An 18,132-nucleotide genomic window follows, 5' to 3' on the forward strand; every position below is an offset into this window, starting at 1 on the left:
TTCCATCAGGGGGGTGGATGTGGACATTGGTTGAGGATTATAAATACCTCTGAGTACACATGGACAACAAGCTGAATGGGACAAAACACGCAGAGCCGCCTCTACTTCCTCAGGAGTCTAGGATCCTTCAATGTCTGTACAAAGACGATGAAGATGTTCTACGAGTCGGTGGTGGCGGGCGCCTTCTTGTACGCCGTGGCCTGCTGGGGCAGCGGGCTGAGAGCGAGGGACGCAAACAGACTGGACAAGTTGGTAGAGAAGGCCAGTAACGTGGTGGGAGTGGAGCTGGACTCTCTGGCGGTGGTGTCAGAGAGGAGAAGTCTAGCAAAACTCCCACCCACTACACTCAGACCTTGTGGACAGAATGAGCACGTTCAGTGGAAGGCTCAGACTCCCAAAATGCAACCTCGGAACGACACAGGAGGTCCTTCATACCGACAGCCATCAGACTGTATAATGCATATGTTCCTTGACTGTACTTAAATGTAGAGTATATGTAGAATATATTTATATTATTTATATATTATATATATATATATTATATTATTTAGGGCCCGCATGGCCCATTGTATAAGGACTCCCAAAGGGAGTCCTTATACAATGGGACATAAGGACCTATTGTATTTGTAAGGTTTTATTATTCTTTATTCTTCCGCCGCCACATTAAACTATAATTTGACCCACTTAACATGCTTCAGAACTCACCATATTTGACCCACACATCAGGACCTGCGAAAATTACCTTTTTAGAAAAAAACCGAACCCCAAAACTCAAAATTACGCTCTAGCGCCCCCTAGGAAAAAAAAAACTAGACTGCCTATATCTCCCACTAGGAAGATCAGAGAGACATGAAACAAAAACCTCTATGTAGGTCTGACTTAGACCTAGTTTTCATAATTGTATATCATCGGGCAGAAATCAACAGGAAGTTGGCAATTCCCCCTTCAAGACAAAAAAGTACTAAAAACAGTCACTTTTGCCTCTTTGAGCTGTAATTTGACCCTCTTAACATGCTTCAAAACTCACCGAACTGAACGCACACATCAGGACTGGCAAAAATTGCGATCTAATAAAAAAACCTAACCCCAAATTTAAAAAATGCGCTCTAGAGCAATTTTTGAATAAAACGGAGAAAAAACTGCTCCTCGGAAGAAAAAAATGACAAAACTGCCTGTAACTCCCACTGGGAAGGTCGGAGAGACATGAAACAAAAACCTCTATGTAGGTCTCACTTAGACCTACATTTCATAAATTGACAACCCCCAGCAAAAATCAACAGGAAGTTTGCTATTCCCCCTTCAAAACAAATTTTTTGTAAAAACCGGTCACCTTCCTTCAAAAACGATCTCCTTCAAACTAACACAGGAGAGATATTGAACCCTTGTGATTACAATGACAGAAGCGCTTTTTTTCTAACTGCTCCGGTTTTGATTTTATGACCCTTCAAAGACCCGCTGCGCTGATGCTGCTGCGCTGCTGTTTTTTTAAGATGGCTGCTTAAAAGCAGGAAGCACCAACGTGCCCACACAATGCAGACAAGGTAGGTACACTAGACAAAAGTCTTGGGACACTTCAGACTAAAAGTAGACAAAAGTATTGGGACACTTATGACTATCACTGGACAAAAGTATTGGGACATTTAGGACTAGCACCTGCCAAATATGCGGGCCCGACCAATGCTGCTTGCAGCTTTAAGTATTATTATTCTTGTCTATTGTGAGCGAACTGTGGTGCTGAATTTCTCCCAGGGATCAATAAAGTACTTTCTATTCTATTCTATATAAGACTTTTAAAGTCAATTTGATAGTAGGCTAATATAGCTAATTAGACTCTTACATCATGTGTTGTCTTCATTATAACACTTATATAAGACTTTTAAAGTCATTTTGATAGTAGGCTAATATAGCTAATTAGACACATCATGTGTTGTCATCATTATAACACTTATAAGACTTTTAAAGTAATTTTGATCATAGGCTAACATAGCTAATTAAACACTTACATCATGTGTTGTCTACATTATAACACTTATATAAGACTTTTAAAGTCATTTTGATAGTAGGCTAATATAGCTAATTAGACACATCATGTGTTGTCATCATTATAACACTTATAAGACTTTTAAAGTAATTTTGATAGTAGGCTAATATCGCTAATTAGACACTTACATCATGTGTTGTCTACATTATAACACTTATATAAGACTTTTAAAGTCATTTTGATAGTAGGCTAATATAGCTAATTAGACACTTACATCATGTGTTGTCTACATTATAACACTTATATAAGACTTTTAAAGTCATTTTGATAGTAGGCTAATATAGCTAATTAGACACTTACATCATGTGTTGTCTACATTATAACACTTATATAAGACTTTTAAAGTCATTTTGATAGTAGGCTAATATCGCTAATTAGACACTTACCGTACATCATGTGTTGTCGTCATTATAACACTTATAAGACTTTTAAAGTAATTTTGATAGTAGGCTAATATAGCTAATTAGACACTTACATCATGTGTTGTCTTCATTATAACACTTATATAAGACTTTTAAAGTAATTTTGATAGTAGGCTAATATCGCTAATTAGACACTTACATCATGTGTTGTCTACATTATAACACTTATATAAGACTTTTAAAGTCATTTTGATAGTAGGCTAATATAGCTAATTAGACACTTACATCATGTGTTGTCTTCATTATAACACTTATATAAGACTTTTAAAGTCATTTTGATAGTAGGCTAATATCGCTAATTAGACACTTACATCATGTGTTGTCTACATTATAACACTTATATAAGACTTTTAAAGTCATTTTGATAGTAGGCTAACATAGCTAATTAGACACTTACATCATGTGTTGTCGTCATTATAACACTTATATAAGTCTTTTAATTTTTTGCGGCTCCAGACCGATTACTTGTTTGTATTTGGGGTCCAATATTGCTCTTTAAACATTTTGGGTTGCCGACCCCTGGCTTATACCATTTTATTATTGAAGGCATGACCACTTTTACCTGTTCCCTTGGTAACCACAGGCGGCCCACAGACGAGAGAGCGCAGTATGGCAGCAACGAGGGCCAAAAAAGCAGAAAAAACCTGCAAAACAACACGTCATAAAAAAAACTGCAATAGAAGAATTATGAAAATATTCTCAACTCACCTGTCCACGTGCTCTTTAGGTTCAAGTCCGTTGAGGGATGGCAACACAATCACTTAGTACTTTTAGAGGTAATTAAAAAAATATGTAAAAAATCTCAAAATAAACGACAGGAGACGAGACATTGTCGCTGTGTTTTAATAGTGACAGCTTCAGCAAAAAAGCCAAGCGTCTTACAAAAACATTTCTAAAACACAAAACAACATAACTGAAAGTAGAACAACTAAAAGGTCATGAATCCAATGATGCGGCGACGTGGACCTCTGCAGGCGTCATTAGCTGGGAGAAAAACATACTTCTATTGTAAATATTTCTTTATTCGTGAAGATGCACACGTCCCCATCACCCTCCTGCTCACCTGCTCTGTGCCTTGGTCCACTTCAAGGCATGTCTGGGCGGCACGGACGGGCTGGGGTGGAAGAAGGTGCAGCCGTCTCGCTTACACTGGGCTGCGAAGCGACAAGGCTGCCAGGAGGCAAACACACAGCAGGGCTTGTTTATTTGCTGCTCAGACACAAAGCTGCCGGCCACATAAGAGCCCGTGTCTGCAGAGCAGATTTTTGGCAGAGCAAATCAGACTGGGCACTGAGGAGAGCCAGAAAACTACAAAAAGTGCACCTGCTTTGGTTCCATGACAACACATCCCTGAATTGCTCTTAAGTATCATATGAAATACTATTCATTTGCATAAATGAAGTACTAACAAACAGTCTGTGGCTGCACTTCCTTCTGTTTACTGTGCTTAGCATCAAGCTAATAGTGCCATACCTGCCAACTTTTGAAATCAGAAAAACCTAGTAGCCAGGGTCCAGGGGCCGCAGGCCCCGGTAGGTCCAGGACAAAGTCCTGGTGGGGGATTCAGGCTTCGCCCCCCGACGCAAAATGATTATTAGCATTCAGACAGGTTAAAATGTTGCTAAAACCATCACTTTTCTATCAGTCACAGTGACTTTTCAAAACAAAAATATTACAGCAAAAATCATATGGGTTGATTGACATGTTTATTCTGTAAGCTAACTTCAATAGTTTGAAATGATTTTGACAGTTAATGCCAGTTATCCTGTCAACCTTTCACAAGACTTCAATTTGTTCATTGAAAGTATAAACACTTTTTACAGTAAACAAATGGTAAAACAGTACTAAACAATTCCATTAAAAAAAAAATTGGTGTCATTATTAACTTTCTGTCCAAGCTTGTATAATCTACTGCCTTGTTCAATTGTAAACAATATTCTGTGCCTAAAATTCACATTTCTATCACAATTATCATACTGTAAACATGGTAAGCTAACTTCATTAAAATTAATAGTCCTGTCAATAGCATGGAATTACAATTCAAATGTAGTTTTTTTGTAAGCCTTTCAAAAGAATTCAAAATATGAAAAATTCATGAAAATGAATTGAAGCCATCAGACACTTGAAAAGTGGCACATCACATCTCTAATGTAATCATTTGAACTTTTCAACAGAAATAGCACTGCAAAAATATTAAGGACATACTTCTGTATTTTGGTAGTTATGCTGTCAACATTTAACAAGATTTCTTCAACTTGGACTTGAAAGCATAAATAGTAAATAAATAAATAAATGATAAATGGGTTGTACTTGTATAGCGCTTTTCTACCTTCAAGGTACTCAAAGCGCTTTGACACTACTTCCACATTTACCCATTCACACACACATTCACACACTGATGGAGGGAGCTGCCATGCAAGGCGCTACCAGCACCCATCAGGAGCAAGGGTGAAGTGTCTTGCTCAGGACACAACGGACATGACGAGGTTGGTACTAGGTGGGGATTGAACCAGGGACCCTCGGGTCGCGCACGGCCACTCTTCCACTGCGCCACGTAGTATAAACACTTTTAACAGTATAACAGTACTAAACAATTCCAATAGATAACATTGGTGTCATTACCTTTTTGTGGCTAAAATCAAATTTAGCAACGGCATTAGACTTGTGTTTTTTTGTCCCAACGTGGTCTTTTACATCGCAAATTCCTCCGTGTCCGATCGAAAAAATCTTGTCTGCACAAGGTGCAATTCGCGTAGTTTTCACCCTTTTTGGAACGGATAATTATTCCCGGATAGGCTTTTGAATATTCTTCACGGAATGACTGCAGTTTTCTTTTCGGTTTAAGACTCGTTTGCGATTTTTCTCCGGCTGATTCCATGATCGTTCGCTCGTTTGGAAACAATGGCAACTGGTGCCTCGTGCTTGGCAGCGGTGCTATAAATAGCCTCGCGCATGGCATTCGGAATGGCTCGATAGGAAGTTACGGGAAGCAGTGTCGATTGTCATTGTTGTTACGCGATTTCGTGAATAAAACTTAAAAAAAAAATTTTTTTTAATTAATGAAAAACCGTATTTTTTATCACTGCAACTGTAACCCGGAATAGGTTGATGAAAACCGTACTAATTACGGGAAAACCGGAGTAGTTGGCAGGTATGTAGTGCCATATTTGCCACTTTATTGGCTACATAGACAATCTAATGTCAGCAACCCGCGGCTCTCGAGCCGCTTGAGGCTCTTTAGTGCCGCCCTAGTGGCTCCCTTGAGCATTTTTAAAAAAGGATTGAAAATGGAAAAAGATGGGGAAAAAATATATATATTTTGTTTAATATGGTTTCTGACACAAACCTTCCCAGTTGTTAGAACTACCACTGTTGAATATGTTTGTGTGTATGCTTCACTGATGACTATTTGGTCAACATCCTTTTGTCCTACTCATTTCGGCTGTTCTTGAACTCACCAGAGTGAACTGTGACGTAACAGTTTGTTTACATGTAAAATCTTCCACTCCTTTGTCTCATTTTGTCCACCAAACGTTTTATGCTGTGCATGAATGCACAAAGGTGAGCTTTGTTGATGTTATTGACTTGTTGGAGTGCTAATCAGGCATATTGGGTCAGTGCATGAATGCAAGCTAATCAATGCTAACATGTAGAGATGCGCGGTTTGCGGGCACAACCGCGGAGTCCGCGGATGAAAAAAAAAAAAAAAAGATTTTATCCGCGGGTCGGGTTGGGCGGTTGAAATAAAAAAATAAAAAAAGATTTTAAATAGATTCAGGCGGATGGCAGTTAAACCAATTGGTAAATATATATACATAGTTAAATGTTGTTACCCACATAGGAAAAACGAGCAGGCACCTGCAGCATATGCCACAACAGAAGAAAAAAAAAAAAGAAGAGATGGACACTTTTACGGAGCGGAGAAGGGATGCCTCGCCGGGGTCCGGGACCGAGGCCCCTTCCCCCGAGAGGGCCCCACCGGGAGCCGTAGCTGAGGCGATCTGCGAGAAGGGCCCGACGCACGTCCAGGGTCACCACCGCGCCCACCGCACCGACACCCCGCCTCGTCCGCCTTCGCCGCGGCCGGCGTCACGCGCAGCAGGTAAGCAGCTTACCTGCCCGCCACCCCCGTGGCCGGGGGCTCGTAACAGGGGTCACTCCGCGCGCTCCGCCCACGCAGCTTACCTGCCCGCCACCCCTGTTGCCGGGGGCGTGTAACAGGGGTCACTCCGCGCGCAGTGCGCTCACGAAAGGGGTGGGGCTCACCCTGGTTGATATAGACAGCAGGACGGTGGCCATGGAAGTCGGAACCCGCTAAGGAGTGTGTAACAACCCACCTGCCGAATCAACTAGCCCTGAAAATGGATGGCGCTGGAGCGTCGGGCCCATACCCGGCCGTCGCCGGCAGCGAGACGCGCTTGGAGGTGCGCTCAGCGCGGCTCCCATATGATTGCGCACTAGTGTGCGTCTGGGCCGTGACAGCGTGGCACGCAAATGTCTGTTCTGCATTGGATCAGTCTCCTTTCTTTAACAGGCAAAAGCTTTATAACCTCACTAATGCCTTGCATCATCTATATTAGATATATAACAACGGGCGGGTGCGGTTCTGATTAAATGTTAGATCGGGTGGATGGCGGATGGTTGACGACTTTCTGATGCGGTTGCGGATGAAATAATTGCCTATCCGCGCATCTCTACTAACATGCTATTTAGGCTCGTTGTATGTACATATTGCATCATTATGCCTCATCTGTAGCTATATTTGAGATCATTTAATATCCATTACTTTGTCTGACGACACATTATCTGTATGTAATATTGGCTGTATTTCAGATAGTTGTTTGTGGGCCATGTTGTTCCAGACCACAGCAAACATTACGCTTGCCAAAGATTGTCATAAATCCATTAAAAGAAGACATTTCCTTGAACTTGGACACACACATCTATACCTTTGGCCATTCTAAGACAGTCATTTCCAGGAGTTATCTCACCTTCTCAGTAGCCTCTGATTTACTAATGGTTTCTAATGTAAAAATGTGTAGAATAAATATTAAATTTCAACATTTCTGTCAACAAAGATTTGCTTCAGCCTGCGACACATACTGTATTTTTCGGAGTATAAGCCGCACCTGCCGAAAATGCATAATAAAGAAGGAAAAAAACATATAAATCGCACTGGCCGGCCAAATTATGAAAAAAACTGCGACTTATAGTCCGAAAAATACGGTAGTCATTTTGATAGTAGGCTATTCTAGCTAATATAGACACTTATGTCATGTGTTATGTTATTTTCATTTATTATGCGCCCCCCAACCAACTGTTACATCAGCCCGGGGCGCAGATTGCCTTCATTATAAGACTTATATACAGCTTTTCATTTGTTGCTGCTCCAGACTTTTTTTTTTTTTTTTTGTATTTTTGGTCCAATATGGCTCTTTCAACGTTTTGGGTTGTCGATCCCTGCTCTATTGAGATTCAATGCATGAAATATGAAATCAATGCTGCATTTACACAAATAACAGGAAATGCTTGGTGATAGAAGACCACAATCTACCATACCTAGATAGATAGATAGATAGATAGTACTTTATTGATTCCTTCAGGAGAGTTCCCTCAGGAAAATTAAAACCTGATTGGATTAGTTACCTGATGACGTATGTGTTCTTGCAAAAGACAAGCACCTAATAATGACTTTAAATCCAATGTAGTCCAACCTGTCTATAGTGACCACTTAAGGGAAACAGCAAAAGTGGCGAATATTTTCAAGTTGGCTGCCATTTTGAATCAATCTTGGGTTTTATCTAGCGTGTCTATGTTTTCATCATAGAAATAGCAATGATGCATTTTTTTCTTTGCTTTTTGTAAATGGGCATGATAGCTTATTAATATTGAACCTGGCCTATCTCCCAGTTGTAAAGAATTCTTGAATCCAGATAGATAGATAGTAGAGATGCGCGGATAGGCAATTATTTCATCCGCAACCGCATCAGAAAGTCGTCAACCATCCGCCATCCACCCGATCTAACATTTAATCAGAACCGCACCCGCCCGCACCCGCCCGTTGTTATATATCTAATATAGACGATGCAAGGCATTAGTGAGGTTATAAAGCTTTTGCCTGTTAAAGAAAGGAGACTGATCCAATGCAGCAGAGACATTCAATGCGTGCCACGCTGTCACGGCCCAGACGCACACCAGTGCGCAATCATATGGGAGCCGCGCGTGGAGGTGCGATGTCCCTCGCACCCGCGGCGGCTCCACCCGGGCTCGCGCCCGAGGCTTCAGCGCACACCGCGGCGACCATCCTACTCGTCGCGGCCTAGCCCTCGCGGCTCTCGCTGCCAGCGACGGCCAGGTATGGGCCCGACGCTCCAGCGCCATCCATTTTCAGGGCTAGTTGATTCGGTAGGTGGGTTGTTACACACTCCTTAGCGGGTTCCGACTTCCATGGCCACCGTCCTGCTGTCTATATCAACCAGGGTGAGCCCCACCCCTTTCGTGAGCGCACTGCGCGCGGAGTGACCCCTGTTACGCGCCCCCGGCAACAGGGGTGGCGGGCAGGAAAGCTGCGCGGGCGGAGCGCGCGGAGTGACCCCTGTTACGAGCCCCCGGCCACAGGGGTTGGGGGGCAGGTAAGCTGCTTACCTGCTGCGCGTGACGCCGGCCGCGGCGAAGGCGGACGAGGCGGGGTGTCGGTGCGGTGGGCGCGGTGGTGACCCTGGACGTGCGTCGGGCCCTTCTCGCGGATCGCCTCAGCTACGGCTCCCGGTGGGGCCCTCTCGGGGGAAGGGGCCTCGGTCCCGGACCCCAGCGAGGCGTCCCTTCTCCGCTCCGTAAAAGTGTCCATCTCTTTTTTTTTTTCTTCTTCTGTTGTGGCATATGCTGCAGGTGCATGCTCGTTTTTCGTATGTGGGTAACAACATTTAACTACCGTATTTTCCGCACTATAAGGCGCACCTAAAAACCACAAATTTTCTCAAAAGCTGACAGTGCGCCTTATAACCCGGTGCGCTTTATATATGGATAAATATTAAGATTCATTTTCATAAAGTTTCGATCTCGCAACTTCGGTAAACAGCCGCCATCTTTTTTCCCGGTAGAACAGGAAGCGCTTCTTCTTCTACGCAAGCAACCGCCAAGGTAAGCACCCGCCCCCATAGAGCAGGAAGCGCTCCTTCTTCTACTGTAAGCAACCACCCGCCCGCGTAGAAGAAGAAAAAGCGCGCGGATATACCGTACGTTTCATTTCCTTTGTGTGTTTACATCTGTAAAGACCACAAAATGGCTCCTACCAAGTGACAGGGATCCGGTTCATGAAAAGACGCAATCTCTCCATCCGCACACGGATTACTATTTCACAGCAACTGATATTCTTGTGAACCGCACTGTGGATACAACGGGAGCACGTACGGTGAATATTCGCACCACAGGGAATGAGAAGTCATCCTTCACTGTGGTTCTAGCTTGCCATGCTAATGGCCAGAAACTTCCACCCATGGTGATATTCAAAAGGAAGACCTTGCCAAAAGAGACCTTTCCAGCCGGCGTCATCATAAAAGCTAACTCGAAGGGATGGATGAAGAAAAGATGAGCGAGTGGTTAAGGTAAGTTTAAGTTTACGCGAAGAGGCCGGGTGGCTTTTTTCAGCAGCTCCGTCCATGTTGATATACGATTCCATGACTGTTTTTTTGACATTCCTTTAGCGCAGTTAGATGCGGCTTACAACACGGGGCGGCTTATGGGTGGACAAAGTTTTGAAATATGCCGTTCATTGAAGGCGCGGCTTATAACCCAGGGCGCCTTATGGTGCGGAAAATACGGTATGTATATATATTTCCCAATTGGTTTAACTGCCACCCGCCTGAATCTATTTAAAATCTAATTTTTTTTTATTTCAACCACCCGATCCGCGGATAATCCGCGGACTCCGCGGTTGTGTCCGCAAATCATCTCTAATAGATAGATAGATCTTTATTGATTCCTTCAGGAGAGTTCCCTCAGGAAAATGAAAAGATGGTGATCAGATCACCCCACCCCTCACTTTTCCCATAGAGAAGTAGCCACTAACAGGCTGGATTGTATCTTGTATTGGATGTGATTGTGTTAGAGACGTTCAAACAGTGTTACCTGAGGATGATAAAAGGTACAATCCATCTTCTTGCACTGTGGGAAGAAGCGACACACGCTGGCCGTTTGGGGTGCGACTGTCAACACAGGGTTAGACCAGTTAGACACGTGGAAAGACGTGGAAAGTTTTGGTGTGGTGTGGTGTGCACCTGGCCGGGCAGGTGGAGGGGCTGCGAGGCCCCTGCGGCTAACGTGGGTGAAAGGACAGTCTGGCTTGCTGCACCTGGCGTCGTATTTACAGTTGGGATGGATGAAGAGGCATTTGTCCCCGAATTTGCAGGTGGGAAAAGTCCTGCAAGACAAACACAAAACATTTAAAAAGGGAGAAACAAATGCATGTTCTTGAAAATAATAATACACTGCTACAGCAACTTACCAGTGCAAAGCATTCCACGATGGAGCTTGTAGTTCAAAACACTCATATCTCAAATCAGCCCCGCCTAATTAAATTAGTTTAAAACTATTTAATTGGTGCTTGGCCCTGCCAAAACTGCACCATTTTTACTTGTAACATAACTATAAAAAGAAAAAACAAACTTTTAGATAAGAAATATTGTTGCAAAAAACAACAGAATAGTTGTGTTGGGTGATATAGACGATATATGATATCAATTTGGCGGACAATAAGAGTTTTTAATATGATGATAATACAGGCCTGGGCAATTATTTTGACTCAAGGGGGCCACATTTAGAGAAAAAAAATGTATCTAGGGGCCGGTACATTTATCTATCTATCTATGTATATGTGTGTGTGTGTACATGTGTGTGTATATATTGTACAAGGACTGTTTTCACTGCTGGACTCTAGAAAGAGGTTCCGCAGCCTCCGAAGCAGAACCTCCAGGTTCTGTAACAGCTTCTTCCCTCAGGCCGTAAGACTCTTGAACGCATCATAATTAAATTAAATTTTCCCCTCAACCCCCCCCAAAATGGATTAACTCGCTGGAATAAAAAAGACAATATAATATACATACATAAACGTGGACGCATGTGAAAAAGTGCAATATATTTATCTGTACAGTAATCTATTTATTTATTTATATATATATTATTTATATACATTTATTTATTTATATATGCACCTTATTGCTTTTTTATCCTGCACTACCATGAGCTTATGTAACGAAATTTTGTTCTTATCTGTGCTGTAAAGTTCAAATTTGAATGACAATAAAAAGGAAGTCTAAGTAGGTGTGCGTGGGTCCTATTCTTAGGAACACTAATACAAAACCTCACAATAATGTCTGATTGAATGCTAAAAACGTTATGAAAGACCACCTTAAATGGAACGTAATTTAAAACATTTTTTACTGAATGAGACACCCAGAATGTACATGAAAATAAAGAATGTGGGATTTACAATATTAACTATGAAGGATAAAACACTGAATATTGACAACATATGAACGTCACTCCCCCTCTCCATCCACATATTTTACAATCAACAAAAATGCAACAAACACAGTGAAATATGAACGTAATATATCACTAAGTTTAGAACTTTGTTGTAAAAATCTCCTTCCACGTCTGTCCCTGACACCCACATTTCAGGCTGACACTCTGTGGAAACACTCTGTGGAAACACTCCCCACCCACACTGCTTGGTGCCTCGTCTGAGCTGCTGTGACTTACAATACCATAGTAACTAATTACATGACCATAGTGACTAATTAGATTAGCAATATAACTAATTACATGACCATAGTAACTAGTATATCGTGCAGAAGCACAGATTGCAAGCATGTAAAGACCTAGTATAGTTGAAGGTCATTAGAAAACATGAGTGCACATCATAATGGCAACTACACTTTACATCTTAAAGGGGAACATTATCACAATTTCAGAATGGTTAGAACCATTAAAAATCAGTTCCCAGTGGCTTATTTTATTTTTCGAAGTTTTACCCATCACGCAATATCCCTAAAAAAAGCTTCAAAGTGCCTGATTTTAACCATCGTTATATACACCCATCCATTTTCCTGTGACGTCACATAGTGATGCCAACACAAACAAACATGGCGGAAAGAACAGCAAGCTATAGCGACATTAGCTCGGATTCAGACTCGGATTTCAGCGGCTTAAGCGATTCAACAGACAACGCATGTATTGAAACGGATGGTTGTAGTGTGGAGGCAGGTAGCGAAAACCAAATTGAAGAAGAAACTGAAGCTATTGAGCCATATCGGTTTGAACCGTATGCAAGCGAAAGCGACGAAAACGACACGACAGCCAGCGACACGGGAGAAAGCGAGGACGAATTCGGCGATCGCCTTCTAACCAACGATTGGTATATGTTTGTTTGGCATTAAAGGAAACTAACAACTATGAACTAGGTTTACAGCATATGAAATACATTTGGCAACAACATGCACTTTGAGAGTGCAGACAGCCCATTTCAGGGCTGTCTGCATTTAAATGTTTTTAAGCTAAATTATTGGTAAACACAGTTTATGTATAATAATTTACGTAAAACCGCGAGTAATGAATAAAGTTTTCATCAATTAATATATTCTGTAGACATACCCTCATCCGCTCTCTTTTCCTGAAAGCTGTTCTGTCCAGTTTTGGAGTTGATGTCAGCATCTGCTTTGAGTGTCGCAGGATATCCACACATTCTTGCCATCTCTGTCGTAGCATAGCTTTCGTCGGTAAAGTGTGCGGAACAAACGACTGACCATTTCGTCGGCTTTCCCCACAGCCTCGTTTTTTGAACAAATTTCGTCCAATTTCTTGCCACTTTGGCATCTTTGGGCCACTGGTGCAACTTGAATCCGTCCCTGTTCGTGTTGTTACACCCTCCGACAACACACCGATGAAAGTGAGAAAATGGCGGATTGCTTCCCGATGTGACGTCACGTTGTGACTAGGGATGTCCCGATCCGATATTTGGATCGGATCGGCTGCCGATATTTGCCAAAAATTGCGTATCGGCAAGGCATGGGAAAATGCCGATCCAGATCCAGTTTAAAAAAAAACTCCGGTCCGTGTTTTCCAACGCACCGATTTAAATAATACATTCCACTTTTCTGCTGCTCCGTAATTTCCGTTCCGCATTTTCCAGCACACCTTCAACACATCCACAATTCTCACGCAGTTGCTTTTAGCTGCTGGCATTACACGACAGGCTCTTCTCACACTTTCCTGTGTCTCCCTCTCACAGACAGCAAGCGCACCTTCTTACACACGTCACATACTGTCACGACATACGTCACATACGTATACGTCCTCTCCCAGCAGAGAGGTAGCAGCATGGCTAACGTTAGCTGTGATGCTAGCGCAGCCGTGCGAGCAACGCTCCCTCTAAGGTGCTCGCATATCAAACTCTTTTGGCTGTCTTTTTAACACTTACATCCGGCGCCCCCCTCCACACCCTGGATTATAAATAATGTAAATAATTCAATGTGATTATCTTGTGTGATGACTGTATTATGATGATAGTATATATCTGATATCTGTATCATGAATCAATTTAAGTGGACCCCGACTTAAACAAGTGTAAAAACTTATTGGGGTGTTACCATTTAGTGGTCAATTGTACGGAATATGTACTTCACTGTGCAACCTACTAATAAAAGTCTCAATCAATCAATCAAAACACATAGAATCATCATACTGCTGTGATTATATGCATCAAGTGTTCATTCAAGGCTAAGGCAAAATATCGAGATATATATTGTGTATCGCAATATGGCCTTAAAATATGGCAATATTAAAAAAAGGCCATATCGCCCAGCCCTAGTTCAATGATGCCATTTCTGTTTGTCATGTATAATTTTGTCTATTTTGTGTTTATCCTTGAATAAACAGGTCAGTTTCTTGTTACCAACCATTGTGTATTATTCAAACTCCCCTAATTCAGCTGGCTAGTTGTTATCAAGAGTACTAAAACCCTTTTCAACATGATTCTGACAACTAAGTAGGCTAAATAACTTTAAACTTTAATACATGCTCGGATAGGCCAGTATCGGTCAGTATCGGATCGGAAATGCAAAAACAATATCGGTATCCGATCGGAAGTGCAAAAACCTGGATCGGGACATCCCTAGTTGTGACGTCATCGCTCCGAGAGCGAATAATAGAAAGGCGTTTAATTCGCCAAAATTCACCCATTTAGAGTTCGGAAATCGGTACAAAAAATATATGGTCTTTTTTCTGCAACATCAAGGTATATATATTGACGCTTACATAGGTCTGGTGATAATGTTCCCCTTTAAACATCTAAAAAAATATTTGGGGATGTCCGGGGGGCCAGATTGAAAAGCTTAACGGGCCGCATGTGGCCCCCAGGCCTTCATTTGCCCAGGTCTGTATTACGATATAGATGTCCCCGATACAAGAGTAGTACAAACAACCACATTAGTTTCAGGAAGCAATGTAATCATCATAATATAAAACAATCAGCTCGTCCAGTTTCTGTCTGGTCTCTTCCCTCTCATTAGTTAGATCCAACATGTATAATGAGCCAAGTTAGCGAAAAGGCTGATCAATAAGACTGAGATAACGAGTGACGGAAACAATCTCTAGCTATAAGCTGTTTTGGAGCGGACCGTACGGCGTGCACTGTGGCATTTGCTACGTCATCTTGCGGCTCTGAAGCTCCTAACTCAAATTATGCTCACAACTTCACGCATAACAAAATGCGGAGAGAACGCTTGCATACCTGCCAACTTTTGAAATCATAAAAACCTAGTAGCCAGGGTCCAAGGGCCGCAGGCCCCGGTAGGTCCAGGACAAAGTCCTGGTGGAGGGTTCAGGGCTTCGCCCCCCGACGCAAAATGAGTATTAGCATTCAGACAGGATAAAATGTTGCTAAAACCATCACTTTTCTATCAGTCACAGTGACTTTTCAAAACAAAAATATGACAGCAAAAATCATATGGGTTGATTGACATGTTTATTCTGTAAGCTAACTTCAATAGTTTGAAATTATTTTGACAGTTAATGCCAGTTATCCTGTCAACCTTTCACAAGACTTCAATTTGTTCATTGAAAGTATAAACAGTATAAACACTTTTTACAGTAAACAAATGGTAAAACAGTACTAAACAATTCCATAAAAAAAAAAAATTGGTGTCATTATTAACTTTCTGTCCAAGCTTGTATAATCTACTGCCTTGTTCAATTGTAAAAAATATTCTGTGCCTAAAATTCACATTTCTATCACAATTATCATACTGTAAACATGGTAAGCTAACTTCATTAAAATTAATAGTCCTGTCAATAGCATGGAATTACAATTCAAATGTAGTTTTTTTGTAAGCCTTTCAAAAGAATTCAAAATATGAAAAATTAATGAAAATTAATTGAAGCCATCAGACACTTGAAAAGTGGCACATCACATCTCTAATGTAATCATTTGAACTTTTCAACAGAAATAGCACTGCAAAAATATTAAGGACATACTTCTGTATTTTGGTAGTTATGCTGTCAACATTTAACAAGATTGCTTCAACTTGGACTTGAAAGCATAAATAGTATAAACACTTTTAACAGTATGTCGTGCTGTGAAATACAGCCGACAGGATTGCGCACCAAACACGAAGCAAGGCCAAAGCGCATGCGGTGCAGGAGAACAAAGGACTTCTTTCATTTAAGGTTTGTGATAAACCATCAAACTCATTCGTTAAAAGGACTCTATAGTAATATAAAGCAAATTTTTTCTGGACATTATCATGCAAGAAAAGTTTATTTTTGGGACCGCGATCACCGCGTAATGATTTTTAAAGGTTGCATTACAAACATTTAACTGTCCCATGTGATCAGCCAGTGCGATTGGAAGTCCATGCTCAATTATTGCCTCCGTAAATAAAACTTTGGCATTTATCACATCCAAAGAATCTGTTTGGGCGACAAAAAACGTTGAAAGTTTTCCACTTGTATCGCTAGCAACGGCATTAGACTTGTGTTTTTTTGTCCCAACGTGGTCTTTTACACCGCTAATTCCTCCGTGTCTGATCGAAAAATCTTGTCTGCACAAGGTGCAATTCGCGTAGTTTTCACCCTTTTTTTTTTTTAATGAATGAAAAACCGTATTTTTTATCACTGCAACCGTAACCCGGAGTAGGTTGATGAAAACCGTACTAATTACGGGAAAACCGGAGTAGTTGGCAGGTATGCGCTTGTATCTGAAAATACTCTGAAGTTAAGGTCGTGGACAACTCACTTGCATATTCTTGTCGGGTGATGATAGGGACACTCGTCTCCGCTCTTGCAGACGGGCCAGAACCTGCAGCGCTCAATCACTTTTTGTTTCTTGGAAGGAACGGCGTCATCCTCAAACATCTCAGCATCGACCAGACAGTCTGTGAAAAGGCCAATGAAGACAGCAGGAGGACTCGTCATTGTTGCAACTTATCTTCATTAAGTGAAATTATGTAGGGGAAAACGTAAAAAAAGTACTTTATATTTGTACAAATATAATTACATGATACATTATCACAATACACTGTTATTCTACTTTTGTTTTAGTGATAGGTAGTGATGGGTTGATGAGGCGTCATGAAGCGTTTCGACACATTGCAAAACTGTATTGATACTGTGTCGATACTGTGTCACTTAATACTGACATCTGCTGGACATTAAAAATCCCTACAGGCAACCTATGGACCGACTCAACTGACACTCATTTCATGCTCTAGTACAGGGATCACCTACCTTTTTGAAACCAAAAACTACTTCTTGGGTACTGATTAATGCGAAGGGCTACCAGTTTGATACACTTAAATAAATATATTGTCATTTGTAAGTTACACGTAAGTGTGATTTAAACAAGAATAGCTAAATAAATTTATATATATAAAAAAAATGGGTATTTCTGTCTGTCATTCTGTCGTACATTTTTTTTCCCTTTTACGGAAGGTTTTTTGTAGAGAATAAATGATGAAAAAAACACTTAATTGAACGGTTTAAAAGAGGAGAAAACACGAAAAAAAACAAAAAAACATTTTGAAACATAGTTTATCTTCAATTTCGACTCTTTAAAATTCAAAATTCAACCGACAAAAAGAAGAGAAAAACTAGCTAATTTGAATCTTTTTGAAAAAATTAAAAAAAGAATTTATGGAACATCATTAGTAATTTTTCCTGATTAAGATACATTTTAGAATTTTGATGACATGTTTTAAATTGGTTAAAATCCAATCTGCACTTTGTTAGAATATTTAACAAATTGGACCAAGCTATATTTCTAACAAAGACAAATCAGTATTTCTTCTAGATTTTCCAGAACAAAAATTTTAAAAGAAATTAAAAATACTTTGAAATAAGATTTAAATTTGATTCTACAGATTTTCGAGATTTGCCAGAATAATTTTTTTGAATTTTAATCATAGTAAGTTTGAAGAAATATTTCACAAATATTCTTCGTCGAAAAACCAGAAGCTAAAATATTTATTATTCTTTACAATAAAAAAAAAATATATTTACTTGAACATTGATTTAAATTGTCAGGAAAGAAGAGGAAGAAATTTAAAAGGTAAAAAGGTATATTTGTTTAAAAATCCTAAAATCATTTTTAAGGTTGTATTTTTTCTCTAAAATTGT

General features: G+C 40.7%; 1 protein-coding gene across 1 annotated transcript in view; it reads right to left on the minus strand.

Moving 5' to 3' along the window:
- Positions 1-3,290: 3,290 nt before the first annotated feature.
- The window catches only part of zc3h14 (zinc finger CCCH-type containing 14), a 30,766-nt gene continuing 15,924 nt past the window's right edge, over positions 3,291-18,132 (minus strand). Inside the window, exons 13-17 of the mRNA XM_061986889.2 lie at positions 16,754-16,892; positions 10,740-10,882; positions 10,591-10,667; positions 3,527-3,633; positions 3,291-3,447 (exon numbers count right to left, since the gene is read on the minus strand). Of these exons, the coding sequence (XP_061842873.1) occupies positions 3,444-3,447; positions 3,527-3,633; positions 10,591-10,667; positions 10,740-10,882; positions 16,754-16,892 (470 nt within the window). The 3' untranslated portion in view covers positions 3,291-3,443. The remainder of the gene's footprint in view (positions 3,448-3,526; positions 3,634-10,590; positions 10,668-10,739; positions 10,883-16,753; positions 16,893-18,132) is intronic.

The sequence above is a fragment of the Nerophis lumbriciformis genome, linkage group LG26 (assembly GCF_033978685.3).
Source record: "Nerophis lumbriciformis linkage group LG26, RoL_Nlum_v2.1, whole genome shotgun sequence".
Classification (NCBI taxonomy): domain Eukaryota; kingdom Metazoa; phylum Chordata; class Actinopteri; order Syngnathiformes; family Syngnathidae; genus Nerophis; species Nerophis lumbriciformis.